At 43.0% G+C, this 27,814-nt stretch overlaps 1 protein-coding gene across 22 annotated transcripts in view; it reads right to left on the reverse strand.

Moving 5' to 3' along the window:
• LOC118512567 (restin homolog) overlaps positions 1–27,814 on the reverse strand; it is a 61,875-nt gene that overhangs the window by 7,065 nt on the left and 26,996 nt on the right. For 4 of the 22 annotated variants that reach the window (XM_036057163.1, XM_036057162.1, XM_036057160.1 and 1 more), the window contains 11 exons: positions 20,061–20,126; positions 17,299–17,412; positions 16,246–16,302; positions 14,476–14,871; positions 14,218–14,386; positions 13,935–14,118; positions 13,397–13,453; positions 6,647–6,757; positions 1,454–1,564; positions 992–1,015; positions 3–111 (listed from right to left, as the gene is read on the reverse strand). In XM_036057163.1, coding sequence (XP_035913056.1) covers positions 3–111; positions 992–1,015; positions 1,454–1,564; positions 6,647–6,757; positions 13,397–13,453; positions 13,935–14,118; positions 14,218–14,386; positions 14,476–14,871; positions 16,246–16,302; positions 17,299–17,412; positions 20,061–20,126 — 1,398 coding nt within the window. Of the gene's footprint in view, positions 1–2; positions 112–991; positions 1,016–1,453; positions 1,565–5,560; positions 6,349–6,646; positions 6,758–13,396; positions 13,454–13,934; positions 14,119–14,217; positions 14,387–14,475; positions 14,872–16,245; positions 16,303–17,298; positions 17,413–20,060; positions 20,127–27,814 lie in introns of those variants that run through there. The other 18 variants (XM_036057169.1, XM_036057175.1, XM_036057165.1 and 15 more) reach the window with 14 other exon arrangements.

Genomic DNA, 27,814 nt, shown 5'->3' on the forward strand with positions numbered 1-27,814 from the left:
ACCAACGAAGTCTTCTGATGGTCCCGTAAGCTCAGCACTCTTTACTGAGGCTCCAACAGCTAGCTGTGCCTCTAAATCGGCTATCTTTTCTTTAAACACCTGCGTTTGAGCCTAAAACCATGAATCGAAATTAAATTAACAAAGCGTATTGTGTGGGTCTTCTTAACTAAAATACTGTAACACAAAATGATACTGCTTCAAATGGTTAGTCATCGTAATAGGAATATAAACTAGAACAGTAGTATAAAACATAGACAATAATGATACTTAGAAAACACAGTATATAATTCAGCATGCACCATGCGTTCAATATACCAGAGCTATGGCAATAATATTTCTTTTTGGGATTATCTAAAAGAAATATTTAAAACATAAGAGAAGTCCCAGGAAATTATTTTGATGCCACAAATGATGATTTGAGGTATTACTTCCCCACGATGCTTTACCGCTAGGTTGAATCTTGCAAGTCCGCCACGCCTAGATGGATGCAATTCAATTTTCAAAACTTCTCTTAACACGATTCTAACGGGTCCGAAGTATAGTGATTGCATACATTTAGGGATTGCCGACTACATTAGATACAATCTAGAGGAAAGCCATTAAGTGGAGCATTACATTTAAACCGATATAAAAAACAAGATCGTCTACCAAACTAATTCAACGAGACATTGGACAACATTCTATCATGCAGCAGCAGACATTGAACAGATAAATACATAAAACAGCTGTTCCACTCTACATGTTCGAACGATACACGCAACTGAAACCCAATTATTAAGCACCAATTGAAGTAGAATTCGATGGATCGAGAGCATACAATCTTCGCATTTCGTTTGTCAACCAATACGAAGCTGTTTGTAACTGAAAGCCAGTACAAACAAAATGCTTGAAGCTCTAAACTCATGCAGACACATTTACTAAAACGGTGACAGACGAAGGCACGAAGTTGCAGCGTGACAGTGTCCAACGAATCCATCCCGTCGATACTCACACTGACAGAATTTTGAATTTTTCCCTGAAAATATTACACGCAACAGGTGAAATGGATTAGAAATGGAATCTGATAATGTGAGGCGGAAAGAGAGAGTTCTGTACAAACTGAACAGTAAGGACAACTATGGAACGATGCTTGTTTTCCGGTAGGATGCCAAAACCCTACATCTAAATTGACCTTCTTCATATGGCAAAAGAAAAACGCATACACGGTACAGAGCACGGGATGTGTGACCGTACCCCGATGGCACCCCGAACACCTGAGCGAGCAACTTGAGTTGGGCTAATCGTAATTTATGCTTCATTCTTCTCATGCTCCGGATGTATCACGGGGCCCACAGGTGTACGTGTGACAAGTGTGTACGTGCCACATGTAGCATTTGGCCAGCGCTGTGCCCAGGAACAGGACTCGCCAGCACGGCAGTAATCCGTTTACCACCCACAGCTCCCGTACACTTACGTTTAGCTCCTCGGTGCAGAACGTCGCTTCGTCCACGCTGAACTGCAAATCCTCGTTCCGACGCTTCTCATCGGCTAGCGATTTTTCCAGCAGCGACACCTTTTCCTTTAGCTGTTGACAGCACAGACACAAAAAAGGGAAGAAACGAAAGCAATTGGTAAGATGATAAGCAAGAGTGGCTAGGGATAAAATATATCGGAAGCGTACTTTATGAAGTAAGAAAAGGGCTTTAACCAACAACAAATGCGACACGAGCTTGGTATGGGATAAGAGTGTATTATGGAGTGGATAACATGGAGTATGAGGCTAATAAAAAAAACTGCAAAATATCCCTGAAAATATAAAGAAAAGTATTATTGCCGGTTACTTTACCTCTTTCAAGATGCTTAAACAATCAATTTTGCCAGCATAAACGCCATTAAGTGCTTCAATCTGTGTAGTGCCCTTGAGATACACAAACACAATGTGCTGACCACCATCCATGTTCAGAACAATGGTCCACCTAATATGTCATTGATTGCATTATGCATAAAGAAGTGAATATTCATATGCCCGGAACGTCAACCGGCAGGTTTGAAGCCTTGGACAATGGTTCCCATCATCCAATGCTCGCATGTCGGAATGTCGGTGAAGTCGGAGGTACAGTCATACAAAAGGTGATCCACCCAGACCAAGGCACACACACACAGGAGCCTTTACCAATGTCAATTTCTGCAAACCATTATGCACTTCCGGGTGTTCTGTGTGCCAGCGTGGGATATTCAAACCTCAAGGCAGATTTGTTGACTTTCTGAAGCAGGTGAGGATGTGAACGTCGCTTTCCCGCAGTAGCTGCACAGAAAGCAATGGTTCCTTACAATTTGCATACATGCTCACAATTCATCCCAATCAACTTCATTCTGGAACGATCTTATTGAAGTTCTGAACTTCAATATGAAACTCCCGAGAAGAATTAGCAGTTTGTTACCGGTCCATACTCAATATGGCCCGACTCTTGAAGCTTGCTGATGGATTTTAGCAGTAAAGAAAAACGAACATCACCCCACAGAACATACCAACAAAGAACTGGACATGATTGCTATGAATTTGTCCCAAAAAGGGATTCAGCACGTCCTCGAAAGGTACTGGACTGCAAACGGGCTGAATCAACATTCCCTATCCAGGGGAAACAAAGATGCAATTTTGCTTACTGTGCTGTGTGAAGCTACAGCAGCCTCACGTGCGGGAATGCAATCGCGATTCAGAAATGTCCGGTAGGGAGAATAAAAATTGCAATTGTGTCCAAACGTCCGTGAACTGAAAGTCTGGCAGATACGACACTGCGTGTTGTCCCCACGGGATGTATCGCAGCACGGTATAAATGGTTCCCCGTATTACCGACCCACGCAACATGGTGGCCGCCCTGAAGCGGGAATGAAAATCCCACAACGGATACCCCAATTATATTGTGCGAAACGAAACATCACGGTCAAACCTTCCTGGAAGCAATCAATTGCACGAAAAAGCCCGAAAATAGAACAAATGACATCTGTATTGACAAATGTCGAAGCACTATTGGGCAATCGGTGTTTGCAATTCTATCGCATAAACAATAGAAAAGCAAATAACAGGGTGAAATAATTGATTTTAAACTCCTTTGGTGTGGTTTCCCGAATCAGCACATTTTATTCTGAGAAAAAGGGTTGCTGTCAAACGTATCCGGATAGCAAAATTGCTCGAAAACATGGACTTAAAATAAAATTTGATTTGATACTGATTTAAACACATTAGACCAGTGGAGTGGATGATAGAACTCCTCATTTCATACATGTCAGGCTTTGATAGGTTCACATCATGTCATGAAGATGGCACCGGACAACCAATCCAGTCAAATACACGTTTAATGGCCCAAAAGGATAGACTTGAAATATCTCAGAATCCTACAAGGTAGCATCCTAAGGGCATTCTCCTTAATGCCCTTGATATCCTTTTGGAGGAAATACTAAAATGGATATCCTTTTGGAAGAAGTACTAAAGGTCCTTCAAGTAGATAGCGATAGCTGTCCAACCATCGACATAATCGAAGGTTGTACAAATATATTAAATTGCTCATGACAGTACTACATTCTCACAAATTTTGAGTAGTATCCAACTCCATATGGAAGGATTCTGCTAGGACACACAGCCTCATCTGACGTGTGCGGCAAAGATCCGCTACTGTAACGTTAGATTATTCAGAAACTAGACGACACATCCAGAAACATAGGTATACAGCTATCCAATAGGTTTCATGTTCGGTTTAATATACCGAGTATAGCAATTCCAGTAGACAAGAAATCTTTGCAAACTTATAAGTGAAACTCCTTACTAGAAATCTATCAATGGTGGGCGAATATTGGATGCGTTACAGTTCGACAGCAGCCTCCGTACACTGCCTCAGTACAGCAAATACATTTAGTTTCTCCTTGTTTAGCTTACTTGACATTCGGAAACCATAACTTCTGTCCAAATAGCAAAACCAGGTTTCCACGTTTTAACCTCACGCAAAAAACAAACGTCATGGAAAAATGGAAAGAAAAGCTCCCAATCGCTTTAGAAAACAAATGCCCCCAACAATCGTTCGGCACGTAATGCTACTCACACTATCCGGTTGAAGAATCTACCGTCATCGCGCTAACCTACTTCTTCTCGAGCGCATTATGTTTATCCGGTTCACTTCCCGGAACGGAACGACACGAGACACTGATACGCTGGGTACCATAACGAATCCTCCGAATCGATGGGACGCGACATCAGACTCGGGCAAACTGCACCGGAAGCCATCGGCACAGGAAAAGCATTGCAATCGCATGGGTTGTATGTTTGCGGTGCCGGGTTTATTTGCTTTCCGATTGCAGCATCATGGCGTCATTCGAGCTTGGGTGTGAGAGGGTTTTTAGTGGCAATAACCCCGAGCTGACGGGTTTCCGTTTTTTATTTCACCACTGGCGGGTTTGCAAAGGAAGCAAAGATAACCGCGTGGTCCATTGGCTAGCTATCCGGAACTCCGGGACAAATGGTTTGGTCCGCGCTGGGCTGAGCGTGATGGTGATGGTCATCCGTGTGCTCCGTGAACGTGGAAATGAGCTGGAACGTGTAAAATGAGGACACACATTCCGAGGACCAAAACACTATAATCTAGGGTTCCGTGAACGTTTGAAAATCTTGAGCAGACAAGCAGAAAGCATATCCTAGGCTATCGGTTCCAGACAGATATGGAGCGCCAGACAGCATGGACTAGGGAGGGACTATCATAAAACTACACTTCACCGCAAGCAACCGGATCGAAACGAGCAACAATGCTTCAAAGTGTCGAGAGTGTTTTGCCACATAAAAAAAAAAACTAACAAACTTCAGCACTACATCAATTCTCTCCTAAGGATGCAATTATGTGTGCAAGCAACAGATTGTGAAAACTCTCGATGGAAATTTTTCCGTTTTTCAATTTTATAACCTTTTCACTGCCGTTGTCATCGGTACGTTGAGAGCCGTGATGCAGATTGGCCCTGAAGGTGGGTAGGAATGAAACATTTAATCAAACTGTCACCACTGATTAGCATTTACGCTTTTCCCAGATTCGTTTCCAGAGGATTATAAATTGTTGGATAAGGATATTTTTAAGTGGATCGCCGTTTGAGCGTATGGCGTATTAAACCGCAACTAGACCAGGCTCGCTACAAAGGACTGTATGTATCGCTACATGCGGAATCGGTGTGTTTTCTCGTCATGGAGCTCCATTTCAGAAAAGGATTTGATCCACGAAATTCCTTTTACAAAATTAATTGTTAAATGTCAATAAATCTACGTAGGATTCTTGTTACATGTCGAACCGCACTTTGCTTTAAACATGGAGATATTGTTTCATGACTTGTCTGAGCAACTCTGGAAATAAAGAGCTTTGGGACATAGAGTCAAGAGAATCGAGGAATCGTACTATATCGAATTTGAAAATATTTATCCATATTCGACTAGCTTAAAGTTTTTCTTGATCAATTCTAATTCCAATTATTTAATCCCACCTTAGTCTAACATGTCATCAGTAAGAAAAGGGTACCCGCTAGACATGCCTTGGAGAGCACATCTTGTTCGTTTTAAAATGTTCCAACTGAGGCAAGCGTTTGTTTTAATTGTTGCATTTATCAAATGTCGTCACAACACAATTATCGTATCTCGGAGGAAAAAAAGCGCCTTACAAGCTATCTTATCGAATAAAAAACATCCATGTTCGCAACAGTACAACGGTTGGATGTCAGCGTGTGTTAGGGGTGTTTGGCGAGAGTTGATGTTTTCGTCTAGAAAATCAACCACAAAAGTCGTAAGGACAGATCATTTATTTCGCGTCCTTACGCGATTTATCCATGCCTGACCTGCACGCACACATACAACCTTTCAACGAATTTTCTTTCTTCAAGCGAAATATGTTTCCTGTTGAACATTAGCCATAGAAATAGTATAGCATGCGTTGCCGTCGTGTCACGTTCCAAATATTGTCGTCCGGTCGGTCGCCCACATGCCATCGTGTCGTGTGTCTTTCCGTGGCCGCATGGTTTCCGCTGGACGGTCCTACCCTCAGTAGCTATATCACAGAGAGACCCTGGCAGGAAACAAGCGAACGACCGTACGACGATTGTACATCAGCTCTCTCTCTCTCTCTGTCTCTCTCTCTCTGTCTCTTGTGCGCTATCGATCTCTTTCAATCTATCCTGCTCTATCCCGCCCCATCTCTCTGTCTAGGCTAGCAGGACATCGTGCAGGATGCAGTGCCGTTCGTGGTTACCGTGCCATCCCTGGAACTCGCGTCGAAGGTCAGCAATTCGTAGTGCACGTCGTCGGACCAGTTCCGCCCAGCGCCCAACCTCACTGTCGGTGGTATCACGCTAGAGAGTTGGTAAACATCAAAGATTAAACATTAACTCATACACGTCCCTATATGTTCTACCCCGCAAGCAATATGAGACGCTCCACCCGGCACAGGGGTAGCAGCGAATGTAGACTTGTAGTGTGTGGGATGGTGGGAAAGGAAGACATTTTTTCAATGCCGATGTGCCCGAGTGTTCGCATTTGTTGTTGGTTATAGTGTTCTTTTTTTTCAATTGTAATTCTGTTGATGCTGCACCAGCTACTGAATCTGGCCCCGAGAGATAGACCTTGAGCCGGGTCCAGTTGCCTATTTACCTGTTGGATGTTCTTTTGGTACATGATCGATTGGTTTGCCGTCTCTTCACGATCGATTTCACGTTCCTGCATGAGCTGCTCGATGTGGTTTTGTTTCTCCCGTAGAACATCCTGTGGGGAAAAAATGGTTCAATCGAAGGAAGGGAAAAAGAGAACATGAGGAAGAAAAAAAAATGATTATATATGTGTAATTTATGTGCAAATATTAAAAAAATGCTGCTTGATGTCGCAAATGGATGTGTTGTACTGTTTTTTTAAGCGCATAATTAAAATCCATCGATAGGAATATATTAAGAGAAAGTTCACAGTTTAAACATTTAAATGTACAGAATGGAGGGGACTGAAACGAGTATATTGGTTTCCAATTTTTTTTTTGTTCCAATCACCCGTTCAATTTAGGTCGATTTATGTGGAACACGAGAGCGAAAAAAAGCAACATAAAATTATTGAAAAAACATTGCAAGGGATACAACTACCAAATTCAAACAAACAGACACATAAAAAACTACCCAAAAATGTGTAAAATTTGACTGTGAATTTAAAAGTACTATTTACTAATACATCTTGTCCAATTTGCATCCGCTACATATAATTTTACTGCACAAAAGACAGATTTATAAGTATGACATTTAAGTTTTGCTGTCAACCTTTGGCGGATAAGAAATTAGAAGGATATTCATATACTTCGATACTTAAAGTAATAATTAATGATGAATAAATGACTTGTCCTGGGATCGAATATAATCGGACACAACGACATAAGGACAAACAAAAGGTGAAATCTGATACATCACATTATACCAAATTTCGGAATGTATAGAATGATTACATTTTCAGAATAGTGAGCGCTATGAAAATCGTCTTTATGCTCGGGGATTTCTACTACCAGGATCACACCAGGACAATCAGGAAAGTTCAAATAAATTTGAAAAAAAAACAGCAAAGATACCAAATTTTCGAAGATATATAGTCGAAATGCCTGACCAAGGAATGCATGCTAAAGGGTTTTATAACAACTTCAGTAAAAAACAGTTTGTTAAAAATTGGAAAAAATATATGATAGATATGTAGCGGATGGATGTTAGTACTTTGAAGTCATCTTGAATATTACAACAAATAAATTCCTCTCCCCCGTATATGTCTGGAAGGACAATGGAGGAGCCGCTATAATAATGAGCTTTACGAGCTATACGAGCTCTCACCATTGTGCAACGAATTAGACTCGCCAGGCCCCGGAGAACTGGTCATGTCATGAGTATGACACCGAACGAGCTAGTCCTTTTAGACCGTCCACACAGACAGAAAAGGCGTGGTAGGCCCAAACCGAGAAGGAGTGAAGGCGTTGATTTGCCCGCCAGAACGTCTGGGATAATGGTTTGGCAGAAACCGTCGCTAGACCACTGGTGGCGCCTGATGTGTATGTAAGTATACGGCAAGATACGAAAAATAGATAAATTCATCCTGAATCGATAACATACTGCACGTATCGACCGCAGGCTCAATGAAGCCGTTACAATATTTAATTGACATTGCCAACTCGTTAAGTGTCAGCTAATGCGTTAGAAGTTCCTGGATGCTCTGATCCTTCCGCCCTGAATTCTCGCAATTTCAAGACTTGGTATTAAAAATAACCGAAGCTCCAAATTGAGCTTCATCGGAGCTACAAAGATCCCCAAACCTCAAAAATAAGTCCTACATCAACGTAGTTTGATTCACACGAAATCAATCCAGAATCATGGAATCATTTCACTGGTAACGCCGCGATATGAAAACTTGCTTTCTCATTTTCACATTCCAGTGTAATTTATTCCACACACCAAAATTATTCATCCTGTTGAATATTAATGCATCAAAAACTAATTCGTGTCCGTCTACCTAGCTTTCGGATGCTGCGAGTGACGGAACAACCTGTAAGCCAACGTTGTGTCACCTCATCTCATACACATGTCCGATGGTATGGTTAGCGTAAAACCCTTCAACCAGTTACACGCCATGTGTCGGGATTTATTTGCATTTCAGTTGTCGTTGAACGGAACGGCAGACACACACACACACACACGAGCAAATGGACATTTTAATCTTAAATTGAAATACGAAATTACATCAACATGAACTTCACATCACCCTGGCGAAATGAGACCGACGCACGGTCGTTAATAAAATATGCTAATCGTCTTTAATTAGACGCAATAGCAATATGTTTACGATATGTGACCCGGAGCTTTCGCAGTGTAATGAATACCCAGAAACGAGCTAATGATTAACTAAACTCCAGCCGAAAAGGAAACGGAGCTAATCTGCTTCATAAACATTAGTTAGCATAAGCGGTTCCAGCCGGGAACGCATGGTTGGTTTGTGCTTCGTCAAAAAGCCTTTTTTTCTCGGGGAAGGAAAATTCATCACTCTGCGTCCCCGTGTCATCACTATGCCAACATGGTTTAATTGAGCAAACGCAAAACAAATATAGCACGATCCAAATCCGACAAACGACAAATACTGCCATGTCCTTCGTCAAGTGGAAAAAGGTCCTCGGCGACATCTTGTCAGAATGCGATCCCGACGTCTGCAAATCCATCAGCGTGCCGTTGTTTGGGGAAAACAAGGCATCGACACTACTTAATGAATTTGCCACTTTCTCCCGCAACAAGTCTTCCAGACACTAGCGCTCAGAAAGGGGCCCTGTCGAGTCCCAAACAACACGTCCACAACAACCGTTGTAATCATGCCCGAAGAAGTAACGCTTTTCGGGACCGTTGTGAGATGTGTGGGTAGTTGAGTTTTCTGCACTGAATGAAAGACCTTTTGTGACTTTCGGGGTTCGGGGAGATCTACGCAAAACGAAACTTAATTGCTGCTCCCTTCACAGTGGCCTAGTTGGGAGCAGTGCTCATTTCTTGGGTCATTTTTCTCCCACCGAACGGCCGGGAACGAAACGACGAGAAGTGGAAGGAACAAAAGTGTCTCAAGATCCCACGAGACGGTTAGCGTTTGGTGAATGATAAACGAGCAGTGCGTGCGTTGGACTGCAGCTGAACCCAAAATGTTGCTGCTCCGACATTGCCATTGACTCCGAGATATCCCGCTTAAGAGCGCTTAAATCAACCGTAACGAAAGCAATTTCTGACTTTTAACCACCACGAGTCAGTTGGACGCGGGTAAGCTTTCGGAAATCATTCCCACGTTAGAGCAACATTTATTCTGCACAGCTTCAAAACTAAACAAAGCTCACCACACTATAACCTAGCAAAATTGAACCAAGTCATGGGTGAAGAAACCCCCTTATCGAGAAACGGAGCAACACCGCACGACGTCAACGGAATGATAAACAATTTCTCAACGACAAGCCAATCAACTGTACAAATACACCATCGTCATCATTACGACCAGCATCCAGGGAAAAACACACCACCACAACGTTACTACACACTTCCAGAAACCTTTGAGAAACATCAGCAACAGAACAAAATGGGCTAGGCACTGTTGGTACCCTCCGAGAAAGAAAAGATACAAAACCCCACCGTCACCACAAATAGGCTCAAACTTTATTTTCACACCCCAAATTTAATGCCACAAAACACTATCAGTAGTAAGGTTTGGAGCAGCAGGAACAGGTGTGGTAAGAGCGTTGTATCACACCCGCAGGAACTGGCTGACGTGCGACGTCCAACCGATGTGACTGATCGTTAGCAACTCCCAAGACCACAGGGGACCAAGAGTCAAACGCCGAGATTCGTTTGACGAATATCGTTGGTGGGACACGATCCATACGATCACCCATACACCCGCGTGATGATCGGAAGATTATAGATTAAGACTATAGCCGCCCGCACGCTTCTTAACCGATCCGGCGGTATACGATAGAGTCACCAACAAGAACCGACCGAACGAGGGTGCTTCCTGGTCGGATGGATGCGTGACCAAGTTTGGTGGGCGCCAGCGAGATAATCGCTTCCAAAGAGTATCGGGCGCACACAAACAAACTTCGTCATCGGTCGGTAATGTCGTCGGAACTGTGGTGAATTCCGCACCCATTAAACAAGCGTTGCTAATATCTAAATCCTCCTCCGCATATACCACACAACCTGAACCACCACAAGGGGCTTGCCAGAGAGAGAGAGAGGGAGATAGGAGGGTGAAACCTTCGAAAATAGTTCCACTGGGTCCAACGCACATTCTCCAGTGCACTTGTCGTTGTATATAAGAGTACCCCCCACCAGCTAGTGTGAACCCCGTGAGGGACTTCACCTATCCTACAAAAACCCAAACCTGACCTGCGTCATTAAACTCCGTGTGAGTGTGTCACCGCGGCACATTTCGTCCCACTTGTCTCCCAGAGGTGAAGCCATCCGCGAGTCACGAGCGTGCATACATAAGCGCACCCACCACAAAAGGCACCTGTGCGCTGAGAGGTGAAGTTGATCCGATTTTGGCAATGCTCGTGAGGTGCTGGCGAAGAAGAGACACCGTGTGACCAGGAAATGAGCGACTCGAAAATGTTTTAATGACTTTAAATGTCGGAGCATCGTCTTTCGTGACACACAACACAACAGGTTCAACCGGATCAATTAACGGCCCCTATTCAAGCATTGTTCAGAATTTCCTTTTTTGGAGGTATGACCACTCTGCATCATCGGCCATAAATTGGACGGTAAAGACGGAAAGTGCAGAGTGCAGAACGCAAAAAACGGACAGAAAAACTTCTGTCACGACCTAATAAATAAACAGAAATGTCAAAGGGTCTTTTGTTTTTTGGGCGGGAGCAAACAACAACTTTAAGTTACAAAGTTGAAGGAATTAATCACGAGAAGCGATCTCGTGAGTGCTGAATAATGAAGACTATGACAAATGAGTCTGTAGATGCTATCAATCGGGCAGATCTCCTTTTGAGCGTAGATATAATGCTTAATTCAATTGAATCTTGTGACCTATCGTTTCCGTGTTACATCAGAACGACAATTGCAAAGCAAAGGGCTCCGCATGCTATGGGAGACTCCACCCATGAAGTCACCCACAGTATCCCATTCACTAGCGAGGCATTTGCCATAACACGCAAGGTGCAATACCAATACCACCCCCTCCCTCTCCTCAATACACCGCAATAAAGTTGATGTCGCAATAGTCACCTGATGAATGTTAAACGTCGACAACCGAGATATAACCGACCTACAGGGACGTGCACAACTCTGTGCATGTATATACAATAATTTGCATTTGCAGCGTGTGGGTTAGTGTGGCACGGTACAATCGGAAAAGGGTGATCGATTACAATGGAGTGTACACTTGTGCTCAGACACACACACACGCGCTATATTTGCACTGCCCCGAGACCATGCCATGTAAATTATTGATGGGAACGCTTTCAGGTCTATCGACGCACACGCTCAAATCGTTAAACTGCTGCTGTCGTACCAGTGAACCGACAAAGCGTAATCGTCATCATCATCATCATCACCACGGTTCAGCTTCTGACAGGGCCTTAACGCTGCCCGTCCCGATATGGTAACTGGCAGCAACAACAGTGTAGTTTACCATGTAAGGCATCTTGATTATATTGGCCAGCTGACCGCTTCTTGATCATTGTGGTTCGATAACTGGGTCTCTTACAACGGGCGCTATCAATTGTGCTGTAATCTGCCAATTTAATTCACCTATTCCCTGAAGTTCCTTCATGGTGTACAGAGATCATTTAAAGTCTACGGAAATACAGTGCACTCGAGCTGTTGGACCGGACCGGAACCAAACAACTTCTAAACGAAGCATCGCACTCTTGTTTACTGTCAACACTGTCAGCTGTTGAGCGAGCGACACAGATTTTTTGTTTGGACCCGCAGCTAGCACTTCTTCACCCCCAATGAATAATGAATCTACACTTTATGCTTCATCATTGTGCCACGGTCACGGCACGGTGAATTGAAAACACGAAAACTCCAGCTTATTCTTGCTGTGAAGTGTCATGCGCGCCCCGAAGTTGGGCGGGCTGGTAGGATAATGAGAAATTATTGTCTCCGGATTTTCACATTCCGTTTGCCGTTTCTGGTACAGACATAAAGCTGCGTCACCTCTCGGAACTTGGATCCCGAGGTCATTGCGTCACAGTGTTGGCGTCGGCTTATACAGCAAACGGGAGGTTATGGTTTGACGAACATTAAAAGAATAGAACTCGATTGGTCAATAGGAGGTTTTAGCATAAACATTCAACTTCCGTACATTACAAAATGAACCGTTTTATATTCTCATCCGAGTGGATTACGCTGAAGAACGGTTCCAACGGGGCATTCCTAACTGGACACCAAGTCGGAGGCGAACGAATGCTCATTACCATTTCTTAAGCAAATATTTACATGGCTGAATAGATTTCGTAGAAGGAAACTGACAGGTTAGGAAGGTATTCAAATTTGAATTTAAAATAAAATTAATAACATAATAATATAATGCAAACAGTCAACTCAAAACACTTAAACCCTATCGCGCTCTTAAAAGACGTACAACAGTACAACACATCTAAAAGTAACTACAATTTATTCCTCTTTTTACACAATTATTAGCATTCAACTCCGTCCGTCTCGAGAGCATAATGTTTTCGAGACGGATAAGTTTAACGGTTATGGTCAGTAGGTCAGTATTTAGTAATAAAATCCAAAACACAGTACAAAACCACACTGAGCGAAAACGTACAGCTCATCCAATATACACACACAATAACAACACGATGCAACAGAACATAAATGAAGATCATAAACATGGTCCTACCTGAAGCGAGAAGGAAGCTTTCGGTGTCGACGGCACAGCGCTGACCGTTGATTTCCTCTGCAAACAAATCGGGGACAAAATCGGAGAGACGGTGGATATGTGGTTAGTTATGCGGAGGGTTAAGCGTCGGTTCCGGTTGCCGGGAACGATATTGTTCGCTACTCTCTTTCTCCCATTTCACCCATCGGAAGGAGGGAGCAAAAGAAGAAGTTTGATATATGCAGTCTACCTCGCGCTATCTTCCTGTGTGGCTTGCAATTATTCTACGTTAATGAGCTTACAAAAGTTAGTTATTAGTTTTTGAGTTTGAAAAAAAAAACACGCGCAAACGTGGACGCTTGCCGTATCGTTCTGGGATACTTGAAGAAAATGTAACACAACGCCACACACACACGCACGCACGCCCAAAAGAAAAACGACAACTACTGGGGCTCAAAGCTTCTGTGCTTTCTGGGGTCCCCTGCTTTTGTTGGCTTTTCTCTGGCGGGGTTTTTTTTTGCGAGCAATTTCTTAGCATCTACCATGCGGCGAGCGATACCTGTGCGCTCATCCGGAGCCGTGAGGTGGCCGTGGTGGCGATCGAGCTCATGGTGGCCATCGAGTTGAGCGACTCCTTCGAACCGGCCCGGGACAGTCGGGCCGACGTTTTGCGAGCCGACGGTGACAGCGTGACCTTGGCAATCGGTACAAATATGCCGTACTTGGCCGGGCACTCAAAGTATCTGCAAAAAGAAACCCGGTGGGGGGAAGATGATAGCAGCACCGTTAGTACAGCGTTTGCCCACGCATCACCAGGCTGCACACGCCTCTGTCTTACTCACCGCACACCTTCCACCGTACCGTCGTTCTTGCCGCTCGCTTCATCAAGCTGTACGCCGCACCAGGTGCCGCTGGCAAATTGCGTTTCGCCGATAAACTTCAGTATGCCGGGCCGGGACCCGAACCCGGACGATACGATCACCCGGTCACCAACGTTCAGGGAGGCTGCCTCTGCCACGCGAAGAGGGAAGAGAGAATTGAAACGCAATTAACACCTCGTGTGCATACGTCAGTCCCGGGAGGGCCGAGCTCATACTTACTTCCGGCCATGGCTGGCGATTTGCTGGCATAGCTCTGGACGCTGTGCGTTGGCGAAACGGTACCGGACCGGGCCGGTGACGTCAGCGACCGGAAGCTCGCATCGAGCGGTGTGGAGGCGGTAGAATCACCGCCACCACCGGCCGCCAGCGGTTCCCGTGTCAGCCGGGTCAACCGTGAGAAGACACCCTTCTTCGCTTCGCACTGGAAGTAGCGTTTGCCCGCCACCGAACCATCGTTCTTGCCGTTCGGTTCGTCCAGCACCACGCCGGCCCATTCGCCGGGCGCAAAGTGTGTATCGCCGATGTACGCAATCTGGCCCGGGCGAAGGCCACCGACCCAGACACGCTGGCCGATGATAAAACTGTCGGTGTCCGTCGTCAGTACGGCACCCTGATCTGTGGACGGAAAGAAAGAAAACGGAACAAAAAGTGAGGTTAGCGCGAAAGCGTACTTATTGGACTTGGTCTTTGGTTTCGCTTCCCGGAACGCAATTACATGCGGGACAGGCGCGCCACATCCCGATCGATCGATCGATTTAACCTGCTGATGCGCGTTAATGTTAGCTGGAGATGGAAGGCACGCGCGGCAGGCCAGGCGAGGCTATAGCTGCTCGCTGCCTGGTGCGGCTCCATTTTCCAAGGATGTGAGCATTACTTCTAACGAACGTTATCACGTCTCTACGGACTGGAGAGAAACAGGGACATCGGAAGAAGAATTGTCCATTACAAGCGGTAATTAGAGTGACGCCGCGAGAAACACCATTTTGCTCGATTGATTACACATATCAGTAAAGCTGTTTGAGGGACACCATTTTATGTTGTTTGAAGAGGTGTGTATTAGGTTATAATAATAACAGAAGATCAATAAGTGAGTTAAACTTCAATAGAAATTAAGTAAACATTTATCCTCAACAGATTGTCGCTTGTATTAATTAGGTGTTTCTACTATACCTATACAGTGCAAGGCATAAGTATATGAGTCCGCTTTTAAGGATAAAAGTTTTTTTTAAAATCATAAAGAACGGCCTGGCCGTATCGCTAGGCTAAAAGTTTTAAAAGGTAAAAAAATATTTATTTTTATTTTATTTATATTTTTAGTATTACGGCTTGACGCCGTATTGTACATATAAAGCTTTTATAAATATAAGTTTTTATGTTAGGTTCAAAATCCTGTATGTTTAAATAAGCGTTATGCACTGTATTGTTATTAACAATTCATCTAGTTATTAAGAAATACTATTCATCGCATTTCTGTTTTAATTTTCAATTATGCTTGAAGCAAACGCATTTAGATTAAATAATTTTGTGTTTTTAATTAAAAACTATATTGAAAACCCTTTTGCTTAATTAAAACAAGTACGTCTCATGTTAATTTACTTTCCTCTACCTCTAGCATTATAAACGCAAGCACCGGGCAAAAACCACATGCAGCATGCAATGTTTAAGGATGCATTAATTAGTGAGAGGCTGTGCAATGCTGGTGTCTGCATTCCACAACAAGGCTAAAGTATCCATGCGCGCGCGCAAACTTTAGCCACCACTTTGCCCGTCGTTTAGACATTGGAATGTGAGAGGACATGTCCTCAACATTATGCCATCCTGATGTGTTAAGAGTTAGGAGTTAACCGTGGAGCAAAACCACCCAAAAGCGAGTAGCTTGTTGAAGCTTTACCCAGCATTGCTGGTGAATGAGTTTGAAGATATGGCAGATAAAACCACACCAGACGAACGGGCCAGGCGAACGAGTGTCCTTGGTGGCGGAGAATTTACCTGAGCTTCTGCGTCTTCCGGTGGCTTCCCAGTACACGTCGGAGCCGGTGGAGGCGCCTGGTGGTACGAGGATTGTTTTTTTTGCACAGCACATGCACGACGACAAGTGTTTTCCACCGCGCGTTGGGATACGTTTTAACGAGTAAGCGAACGAGTATTGCATTTTGTGGGATGAAGGTTTCAACAGGAACGGTGTGCAGTTGAAGCGCACAAACATGCAACAAACCAGTGGATACATATAGACAAACACACACACACATACATAGTGAGGCCAGGCAGAGCGGCAGGTGCATTTGCAACGATAGACAATAACACAGGGGGTGCAGGAACACGAGGAAGAGATGAAACATACGAAAACGAAGAAAAATAAAACACATTTATAAGTAACCGCTACGATTGAAGGGGTTTCTTAGAACTAATCCTACGGGCTAATGATGTTAATTGCTAGGGTAAACTGCTAAACTGACAATGTAGCGCACAGCAACGTTAGCTTGGTGATGTTATCGTTAAAAAAGGCTACCCTCAGGTGTTTCTTTCTTGTAGATGGGAGAGAGAGAGAGTGAATGGTAGAAAATAATTTTCTATTGAAAAAAAAAACGCAGAGAAGGTAATCCAGAAAAAAAACATGCTGAAGATGTTTTGAGCAGGAAGTGATAGAAATAAATAGGGTTACAGGATAAGAAGTTTAGCAAGCGATTCAGGTTAACGATCTTGTCAGTTATTGCTTAAAACAATTAAAATCATATTTTTTTCAATTATGAAGAAAAGACAACATAATTGTAATGCATCTTGTAATTATAATGAAAGCACTCAAAAAAGTTGTAAGCACTGTATTATTTTTCTCCCAACTATAGTTTTTGATTTTAAAACTTTTTTTGAAATATTTTTCACAAATAATGTTTTGCGTTTAAAGGACATTTTAGGCACTAGCTCTCCTAATAATCTCTTTAAGCGTATACATTCTTTCTAATAAAGCATATAAACATAAACTCTAGGCTGGTTTTAGTCAACTTTTTGGTCTCCCTTGTTGCGAACATTCTCTTCGCTACTTACTGGAAGTCTTACGGTCGTAGCGATTGCTTTTAAATCCAGAGTCCGGCGAGTGGGACGATCTGGACGAGACGGGCCGCTCGAACGCTAGATCAGTTTCGCTTTCTTCGTCCACATCTACGCGTACCGGAAGTGTGCGTGTGCAGGAGTATTATTTCGCGTTAGTTTGGTTATTTAAGTTCCGTTGCCGTATTTGACAGTAGGTCAATCGGTCGGTGGGTCAGAAAATCGGGCGTGATTTGAAATTAGAAACGTCACAAGTTTACATGTCCAGCAATCCCACACGTGTAGCCATATGCCAGTAGGAATGCCGTCAGATTCCAGGTGGAACAGGTGTCAAACCGTTCCAGTATGGGTTTAGGCAACCGATCGACGGTTCACAACGGTGGCCATAGCACGTCGCGTGACAGATGATTGACACGTTGTTCGAATGATTATTATTGTTTGTTTCGTTTAGTTTTTTTATGTTGTCACGTCACCATTACGTGCGTTACGTGAGTTGACGACGGTAGTTTTGTTTTCGCGTTTGGTAACGCGTGGGGTGGTGGCCGAATGTAAATAGTAGTTAGGTTTGGTTCGATTAACAAATACACGTCGTTTTGTCGGGGTGTTGTCGATTGGTCGTTAGTTAAAAACAAAGAGAATATAAATGGTCGGCATGTCGTTGTCGGTGGTCAATAAAAACGATTAATCAACAAGGCAGGTAGAGTGGGGGAAGTATCGATCAAGCGTGCAATTGATAAATGAAACAACGATTAAAAATGGTAATGATCAGGTGATGAGGTGGAAAAAAGGAAAGAAAAAACAACAGAAAGAAAAGAAAGAAAACAAAAGAAAAAAAAGAAAAGGAGATAAAAACATGCAAACACAATGCAAATACTGCTAAAATATGGAAAATAATGAAAACTAGTACAAATAATGAAAGAAATATTGACAACATTTGAACCTTTTTTAACCTAACGATATTCTACTTATGAGTCTACAGCTGATAATATTGAGAAGATATACAGCTTTCAAAACCATAAACCAGCAAAAAAACGGTAGCCCAAATGTTATTCCTACTTCAAATTACTCAACACAAAACAGAACAGAACACCACTTATTCAACCCACAAATTTCAGCTCGATTAGATCTCTAAGCAGTGACCCGAAACAATGGCTTGTGAAGACTCATCAGCATCGGCGCGGATAAGCGACTGCGATCCAATTTCACTCAACTCTTCATGTTCAAGGCCCAAAGGCTTACTCGTACAATGGAGCTGTAACACGATCAACGTTCTCGGCTTTACAGTCAAACGGTAGCGAACGGTATCAACTGTACGCTACCGCCGGGTCTCAGATCCTCAACCATGGTCTATCAATCACCAGGGGTGATTACAACGACAAACGTGCTAAAGACGTGATGCCCCGCGCACACGGTATCAAATATCCGAAAGAAGACGAAGCTGTGCTGAAGGAATGATGGACACGGATTTGCTCTAACCATCAAACGGGATGCTCTGAGTTTGCGTTTGCTTTAGATGTTGAAGGCACGCCAATTTTACTTTCGCGGTGCTGCTGTGTTACGTCTTTAATTGAATCGATTCGCAGAATGGGAAAGATTACGGGCCGGTTTTTAAGAGGTTCAGAATCTAATTTAACTTGCACCGGATGTTCACTTTTTGATCTCTAATGCTACTCAAACGGATCAGAAATGTTAAAAAACGGAATGTAATATTCAGTCTTATTTAATCCTAAAGGTTTTTTTTCCGATAGTTCTTAATTAACTCTAGCGACATGAAAATTTTCCTTCGATCGAATTGGGCCTAGGATATCATTCGCTTATATACGATTTATGACGCCATAGTGATGGTTCAGGCCTATGGCATGCAGTTAAGCTTTCGGGCAAATACTTAGAAGGTCAGGCAATCGAATCTCTCTCTTATAAAGCGAGAAATCCCCCTGAAGAAGGAAATATTTACTCGGGTAAGTGGCCAACTAAAGCCTCGATGTTTGATGATGGAAGAAGGCTTTTTCACTAGATTAGATAACCTTGACGGTTATCTAGCCCTGCGTAGGTTCAAACCCAAGAATTGAATGCACATAGTATAAACTCTGAGAACTGTCAAATTTTCAAATTCGCCTATCTCCGAATCCGCGTAAGTTGAGAATTTAATAAAAATAAAAAAACTCAATACAGTTCTGATAAAAATAAGCTTCAAATACCTAGTTCAAAACACATTTTGCTAGAAAGTACTTCCGCGGGTCGACCGAACCTGACAACAAATTTCAAAAATACTTATTAAATTCAAGTGTACCCTACCGTAAGTGGCTAGTGATTGTAAAACGACAGGGAAAGGAATTATGCGTTTCGGAAATTGAAAACATCATCATCTTCAACAACAAGCGAGACTATAAACGAGACAGTCCGGATTTGGCTTGCTGTTCGAGATCGCTTCTCGGCTACGCTCTCAACCACGCTCTGGGAATTGTTTTTTTTTTTCTTTTGTATGACAACCCCTGGGCGGGAAACCGGAAACGTTTCATCGGATAGGGATGTATTTACTTTGGAACTGTTGCTCCATACGAAGGGGATATTGCTTCTTGTGCTGTGTTTCCGGGCACAATTGGAGCACGGGGAAAAGTTTTATTACGTGCAATTAAGAGTTTAAACAGAACACTATTCCTACGGAATGATCAGCTACGTAGAAAATGGGAAATAAACTATTAAGGGAGAAAAAAAAACGTAACAACACTCGAAAACATGCACAAGATGAACTTTCTTACCTGGTAGATGTGATTTGCTGTAATCGGAATCGCTCGGTCGTCTCATTTTACTGTCGAGTGTAGATACTGCATGATTGATTTCCCAACCGTCATCAGTTCAATGACATCCGCAAAGAATAACAACGCGTAAACAGCAAGCATGACAGTGTGAGAAGCATACATAAGGTAGAAAAAAAAACAAAAAACACACACAAATTAAAAACACACGCACACAAATAAACAGAAAAACATGCATATAAAAGTTCCATCGACCAACCAAGAGGACAGCAACACCTCAAAAGGGAACACACCAAAATTAGCAAAGTGGTGTCAATATTTAATGTCGTAGTGGAAACTTCGTCAAGAAGCGCTGTGCACAAAGAGCAAATGCGAAAGGTGTGAAAAGTCAAACGATTTACTGCGAAAAAAAACGAATCGGGGACACGATAATGGCAAAGCAAAGAGGCTTGAACGTAAGACGGGTTGCGTTGGATTATGGCGATTTTCAAGTCATTAAAAGTAGGAGCGACTGGAGCAGTGGGGAGAATTTGAACTTTTAAGGTGTTGTTTATTGCCAAGTTATAACATGTTTCATTGCTAAATCAAACCTTCACGCAGATTCTCTCATATCATCTCCGATAACAACTTAATTAGACTTTGAAGATAGCTTGATGCTCTGTCATTTACAGGGTGGCTAACATGAAGTGTTACAACTTCTACAAGGACTTACATTATGATTTTGAATGAAATTTGCAAAAACATTTTATTATTTGTGACGCTGAACGTTGCTCTGAGAGATATAATGGGAGACTCTTCTCTTCTTCTTCCTTGGCACTACAACCTCGAGAGGTCTCAGCCTGCCATTTCTGGCTTTCTATGACTTGATTTTTCCCGTAGTAAAGTAGTCAGCCCTACGTACGGGGAGGCGGTCTGAATGGGATTTTAGCCCCGGTCCTGTTATCGCCTCGACCACCGGACCGCCCCATCGGAGACACTGGTAAGTAAAATGTAGAGGCAATTCATAGCCAATCATGATGAAAACCGTTTGGGTTTACGAGAATCATATGGTTTGCTATAGCATTTGTTGAAATGTTTTGTAATTCCAATTGCATGAATTTTCGTGCTTAATTACAAAAACAGCTAGGACTTATTTTGAACAAATGACAAAATGTCAACGAGCAATGACAAAATTGCAAATAAGGTTAAAAATAGGTACAACACCTTGTCTCTGAGATCAAGTTCAGATAGCCAGGTGCAACTATTTAATACATATTATCAAATTGATGTAGTCAGTGAGCAAAATAAAGTTTCCGAAGCGTGCCGCTTGTGTGATAATTAAAATGCTGTAACGTCTCCTATCAGCCACACTGTATACTAGAAAACAACACACGCAACATGGCCGTTTCGAGGTTAAAATATATAGTGGATGTTATGGGCGTGTTAATTAAGTCACAGATAGCTAGCAAATCGTGGGTAGACTAATAGAAACAACCTACAAATAGTGCTGGTTGCATTTGTACGCTTATCGCTTAATTCAATAAGGATTAGAATCGTAATCGTTGCAGATAAATCACAAACATCGCATCAATTCTCGCCACTATAAAACACACGTGTTTGCCTTTCAACAGTGTTGATGATGTAATATTATCTATGCGTACGATAAGATCGTCACCACAATTTCCAAAACACCCAACCCGTGTGGGTGGTTGTTGTTGCGTGAATCGCAATAAATAATTTACCAACCATCGGATTCGTTTTTTGGCCATTTTCACATCACCATTGAGCGATGGTTTTGGGCACGATCGTATCGGTAAAGCCCTCAGCGATTCGTCGACCCATTAGTCACCTCATCGCGAATGGATCAAACAATCGTTAACTTTTCGGTGCTAAAACACTCATAAATCCGCACTCGAAACCGTCGCCGATGTAGAGCCGTGGTCCTGGTAGACCAACAGTGGTTGGCGTCGTCATCATCTGCACCTCCAATCTGGAAGGAAGTCATGCTGATCCATACGTCACACACACATACCCAACGACGGGTGGTAGTTAAAGGGCCTTCGCTCTCTGGACACCGTGTGTCCAAAGTCAACAACACACTTTTTGTGGCGTGCTGGGCGTAGGCGTTCCAGCCGCTCGGTGATATACACGGAGAGATACACGGTGCGAAGGGCAACCACATCTCAGTTCCTTCGCCTTTTACCACTACACCCGGCGCTCGTCAATATCCAATAAATCGTTCAAAAAGTAAAATCTATTGCTCATACTTCACCAACCCAGGCGACGGGATGTAAGTAAGAAAAATGACTCCCGGCAAACTGGTACGCCCGACTCGGCAACCAACCAAACCAATAGTCACCTGGAACCTGCGGACATTCTATTTCCTGGTGTATGAATAAAACTGCGCTCCAGTTTGCGTAGAATTATTATAAATGTTTCCGCTTCCCAAATCCCTCACCGGGTGTTGACAAGGGGGAGATAGAAAAAAAAAAGTTTCACCATTCCGGTGGAAACACCTTCGCGTTTTTCCCTTGTGTCGGGCCCATTGGGTAGTGAGCTGACTTCACATAAATTATCTCGCGGGCGCCATAACTCACCTGCCCGCTCGGCATGGGTACATGGGACAGTTTCCTATTACTTATTAGTTTGTTCGGAAAATGGAAGATAAACGGGTGACCACTAATCAAGCACGTGAAAGTTGGCGCTAGTTGTGGTACGGTAATTCTAGTTACCACCGGCACCGTAGGCCAGTAATCAAATTCCACTACCATCAATCGACACTGACCCTCATCCGGATCGTATGATCAATAATTTTGGACATGTTTCGGGCCATGTCTGCTATCGGTCTGCCATACCTTGCAGACTTACTAATCCCACGTTGGAAAGTTTGGGTTTCAAAATTCCTAGCAAATCTGTGTCACACACACACATACATACGGTGGGGTGTAGTCTGTCTGTCTGTCTCATCCATTACACTCCACTACGCACTTCTGTGGCCTAATGACCATTCCGGTCATCGCGACCGTCCGCATCGATGAGAACAAAAACAGACCCACAGCGCGCTGGTGGTCATCAGTCATCCGTCCGAAAATGTATGTTCACCCAAGAGCTTTCAAACTGCGCGGCAAAGCTTTCAAAAACTCGCCCGTCAACACTCTTGACGCTTGTGAGGCCGGTCCACTTTTCAATCAAAGCGACGGACAATCTAACAAACCTAACGGAGACCAAAAAAAACGCAGCAGTTCCTCCCGCTTGCTGACATTTGTCAAGTGGCATCAAGCGGGAGGTTAGCAACAAAAATATGGACGCTGTCAACAAAAAAAAGGATTCTGCGTTTTGCAGATGATGCTTGCCCAAAAAACTAAAAAATCTACTCCTCTCCACAGTACTCCAGCGTCCGGTTTGACCGAATGACATCAGTAAACGACTCAACTCAAGAACTGTTCACATTCCACAGCAGCGTGAGTGTGTTTGCAGATATGGAGAATGTTTTGGGTGAAGGAGAGAAATAAAAGCCCACCAATTCTGGTAGCGAGGACAGCATCAGCATCATCTGCCTTGCCGAGAACCACCGATTGGTTGGAGCCAAAAGTAAACACACCGAAATCGATGGCAGAAGAACGGACTCTCCAGAACGCGTGGAACAGGTTCTCTGGATGATTTGCGTATAAAATTAGCAACTTTATTTTGTTGCATAACACACACCCATTTGCTGCTCCGGCGAATTTCATGCAAAGTTCTCCTTTTTTTTTCCACGCTGAGCTTTAAATTTCAACGAGAACTACACATCTCTAACAGGTTTTGAATACTTTAAAGTCAACCTCTCATTTACCAGCGTACTACATTGTAACGAGTATAAAGGATACTGTTTGCCTTTCATTATCTCCAGCATTTCCTGAGGGCTTCGCCAGGTTACCGGGCACTTAATTGACTCAACTAGGGGAGTTGCAATGAATACACTCCGCGCCTGGATACGTCGGGATGATTCTCCGAACAGGGTGTTTGCCAATCAGTGTGGCATATTTTATCATAATACATCACACAAACCTTCCCATTTGTAACATAAACAATAATAAGGTGGCCTCGCAGCAGTAGCGCTTCGACAGCTGCATCTATCTAACCTTCCCAGCATGCGAGATGCATTGATTTGCCATTTCTGCTCAACGCTCTCTCGCTGGGTAAGGCACCGGACACGAACAACATTCGATGCCATAAATTACCATTCGATGTGCGGGTTCGGAACGGATGAGCGCACTATGTCCGCAAGCTGGTCTGACCGTAGCTAAATGTAAATTGTAAAATGCCATTGCCAAGTTCAGGGTATTGTGTCATGCGCCGATCGTACCATTCGGGGAGGTTAGAGTTGGAGCCCCAGTTTTTGCACCACCAACACTGGACAGGTACATATGGGGGACTGGGTGTGCAATATATGGGGAAAACTGAGGGTGAAATAAAAGAAGAAAAAAAACCCTACGGCCAACTCCATATGGAAAATGTTTCCCCTTTCACAGTGCAAACCCAACGTCTGTCGGCGGAAGTTTTAATCATGCTGTCGTCCAATTGTTTCCCTTTGCATAGGTGATAAAAATTTACGATTTAATTGATCGCACATAACCGCGTGGCGCTCGTAAATATGCACCACGACACAGTTTCCGATGCGGCGCAGAGGTTAATTAGTGTAATTGGTTTACTGCTCGTTTAACGCTGATTTTTGTTTCATGTTTGTTTGGCTGATCTTTGACGATAGCCGATGGCGATGTCTGTAAGCATAGGTGCCTTGGTAACACACGTAACGGCACCCCAGCCGTTACAAAACCTCCGCAGTCGCAAGCTTAAATACATTCATAAATATTTAATTTATCGAACCACTTGTCGGTCCGCACACCTATTAAATCATTTTATAATTGTACAAGATCATATACCAGCACAACAGTTATCTGTTCTTGACGAATGTCCATCAACCCGAGCTTATCATCAACCGAGCACGGTGGTGCTTATATCAATTAGTCAATCGGCGAGCTTTATTATCTCCTCCATGCGACCCCCTGTTCCTACCCGTTTACGTAATGGAATGATATCTTAGCGCCGGTTTGTACCGGAAGCTACTTGATATTTTATCTACCACCACCCGAACCTATTACAAAACAATCACGAACGCTTACCACTGCTAAATGTTACAGCGAATCAGCAGCAGCTCAAATTATGGTGCCTCTAATAGGTGTGAAAGCATACCTTCTTTTATTCATTAAATTATACACCGTTTTACTTCTGCTAACTGTTGCATTTAGGTGGAATCGTTTGTAATTACAAGAGCGAGAGAGACGCTTTGGGAACGTTGCAACCGTTCGGAAAAGTCCATCATTACTAAAAGCCGGTACAAATGGGCTGATGAATAGCACCGGGGAGGAATGCATTTTTTTCGTGTTTCGTGTGAACCAGCAGCACCTTTTCCGGGCGCATTAGCAGAAGTTTGAATTCTTATGCTTTCACTCACACGTTCCACAGATTTACCGCGTAACAGTTCCGAGAATGTTTGAAAAACGATTTTCCAACTGCAGCTATTTCTTTGCAAACTTGTCTAACGAACGCCAGTAGGAAGTCGATGCCGAGAAGTGTGATGTACAGTGTTCGAACCGAAACTAGTAGTAACGCCTGTTGAAGAGATTCTTACACAGCGTAGAAGTAGAATTTGTTCCAAATGAATGATTTTTTTTACCACTGTTACGATAGCAGGAATTAACCAGTTACCTATTAGCCAGTGGTCGGCAATTAGAGTAAATAAGGAATTGGTCAATCAAATTGAAATTTGATTTAGAAATAAATATTAAACTTATTTCACTATTACCCAAATTGGGATTCTAACATCAAGTAAAATTGTAATTAAAGAATACAATTACTAATAAAAACACGATATGTTTTATATGATAAGTCAGAGCAAGAGGAAAATTTACAATGCAACTTAAAAGTGTCCAAACTTTGTGAGTAAGATCGTAAACTTTATAGGTATCTTTATAGATGGTGTAAGCCGTCATTCTTCAATTGTAAATAAAAAAAGGTATCTTTGAAGATCCAAAAGCTTAAAAAACGATTCTTTTGGAACGTCAAATATTAAAAAAGAAAACACGGAAGAGTAAAGATCGAATACAAAAATTGCTTTTGGTTTAAATTCGATCGAAGATTAAATTCGATTTATCTATAATTTCATGAAAACTTAACAACTTAGAGTTAAGGTTTTGCAGAAGTAAAATTCGTTGAAGACTGTTCAAAAAAATATAAAAAGTGTGTAAAGTTTTCAGTTTATAATTAATTTAGTTAAACAAATAATTATTTATATAATATTTCTTACAATATTTTACGAAAATATTGATCTTGTAAGTAAGAAATCCGAACATAAAAGAAGGAAAATGTGTTGTCTACCACTGACAACGGAGTGATTCCGGGAAATAGAAGCGAAAGCATATCGCTTCAATGAATCCATCAGATCACACCCTGCACAACGTTCTCGAAACGCTGGCAGGAGCTTTACGGAAATAGGAAACACGAATCGAAAGGTATTAGTTCCACATTATTGCCGCCGTTTTGAAGGGCTCTTGGACGCCCTGAAATGTACATACTTCGAGACTGCTTACAATGGTCGATAAAGCGTCCGCGGGCAGTAGTTTAGAATTCGTACCGAACCGAATTTTACCCGATTCTCTGTAACTCCTAGCAATAAGCTGCTTCCGGAGGAAGCGTGTGGATATTACTGTTAGCAAGCAAGTACACACTTTTCTTGTCCGGTAAAGCAGCTTTAAGGTGATTCCCTACACCTGGGCAAACATTGTGCAGGCCCGCCATTAGCCTTTCTCTGTAACTATTTCTGTATGAAGCATAGACACAAACCGAATATCCGGCAGCTATAAAATAGACTCAACCAACCGACCGTCCACACAATCGAACCCTAAAAGCAGAAGTTCATTGTCGATGAAATATTGCTTCCTTCATACCGGGAATTCGCTTCATTCGACCACAAAGACCCAACGCTCGCGCGTCCTAAAGCCTCCCGCTCTAACGGTGCTGCGGCGGCAAACTTTAAAGCTTAATCACGAGTGCCATGGAATCCGGTCAGGCGAATGGAATGGAACAGGTCGCCATAGCGCCAAACGCTGCCACTCTGCTGCAATGGCTATTCATTAATTAGAGCAGATCTGTATCTCGGGCGGTTTGGTGCTCGCAGCGGACGCAAGAGAATGTGCTGCAGCGTCCAACAGGTTGTGCAACTTTCAGGGAATACAGCAGGTTCACGACGGAATCCATGCCAAGGAATGATTGGCAAATTTCGAGCCTCACCAAGGCACGAATCACAGTGAAGCAAGCAAGATGAAAGTTGGTCGGTTGCGAATGCTTCAGGACAACAGGCAAACACCACAGGTGTGCTGCTGCAAAAAAGAGGCTCAACAGATTGATTTACAAATTTATCACCAGTCAGCGAAAAAGTATTACGACAATTTAAAAATACTCCATTGAGGCGAAACCAATCACATATCAATCAGCTTCATTACGCTGAATCCGATTGCTAAAAAAACGCTGTGTCGTTATTTGATACTACCGTAATTATCCCACGGCATGCCACAGCACCAAACGCCAACCCATAATAATTCTGATTAATTTTACAAAATGCATACACATTGAGTGGACCTGCCATTATGTGTCGGTGCAGCAATGGGAATTATTTGCATCCACATTCAATCAACGTGTGACATATGATCACAGAACACATTACATTGCAATAAAACGAA

The sequence above is a fragment of the Anopheles stephensi genome, chromosome 3 (genome assembly GCF_013141755.1).
Source record: "Anopheles stephensi strain Indian chromosome 3, UCI_ANSTEP_V1.0, whole genome shotgun sequence".
Lineage (NCBI taxonomy): Eukaryota > Metazoa > Arthropoda > Insecta > Diptera > Culicidae > Anopheles > Anopheles stephensi.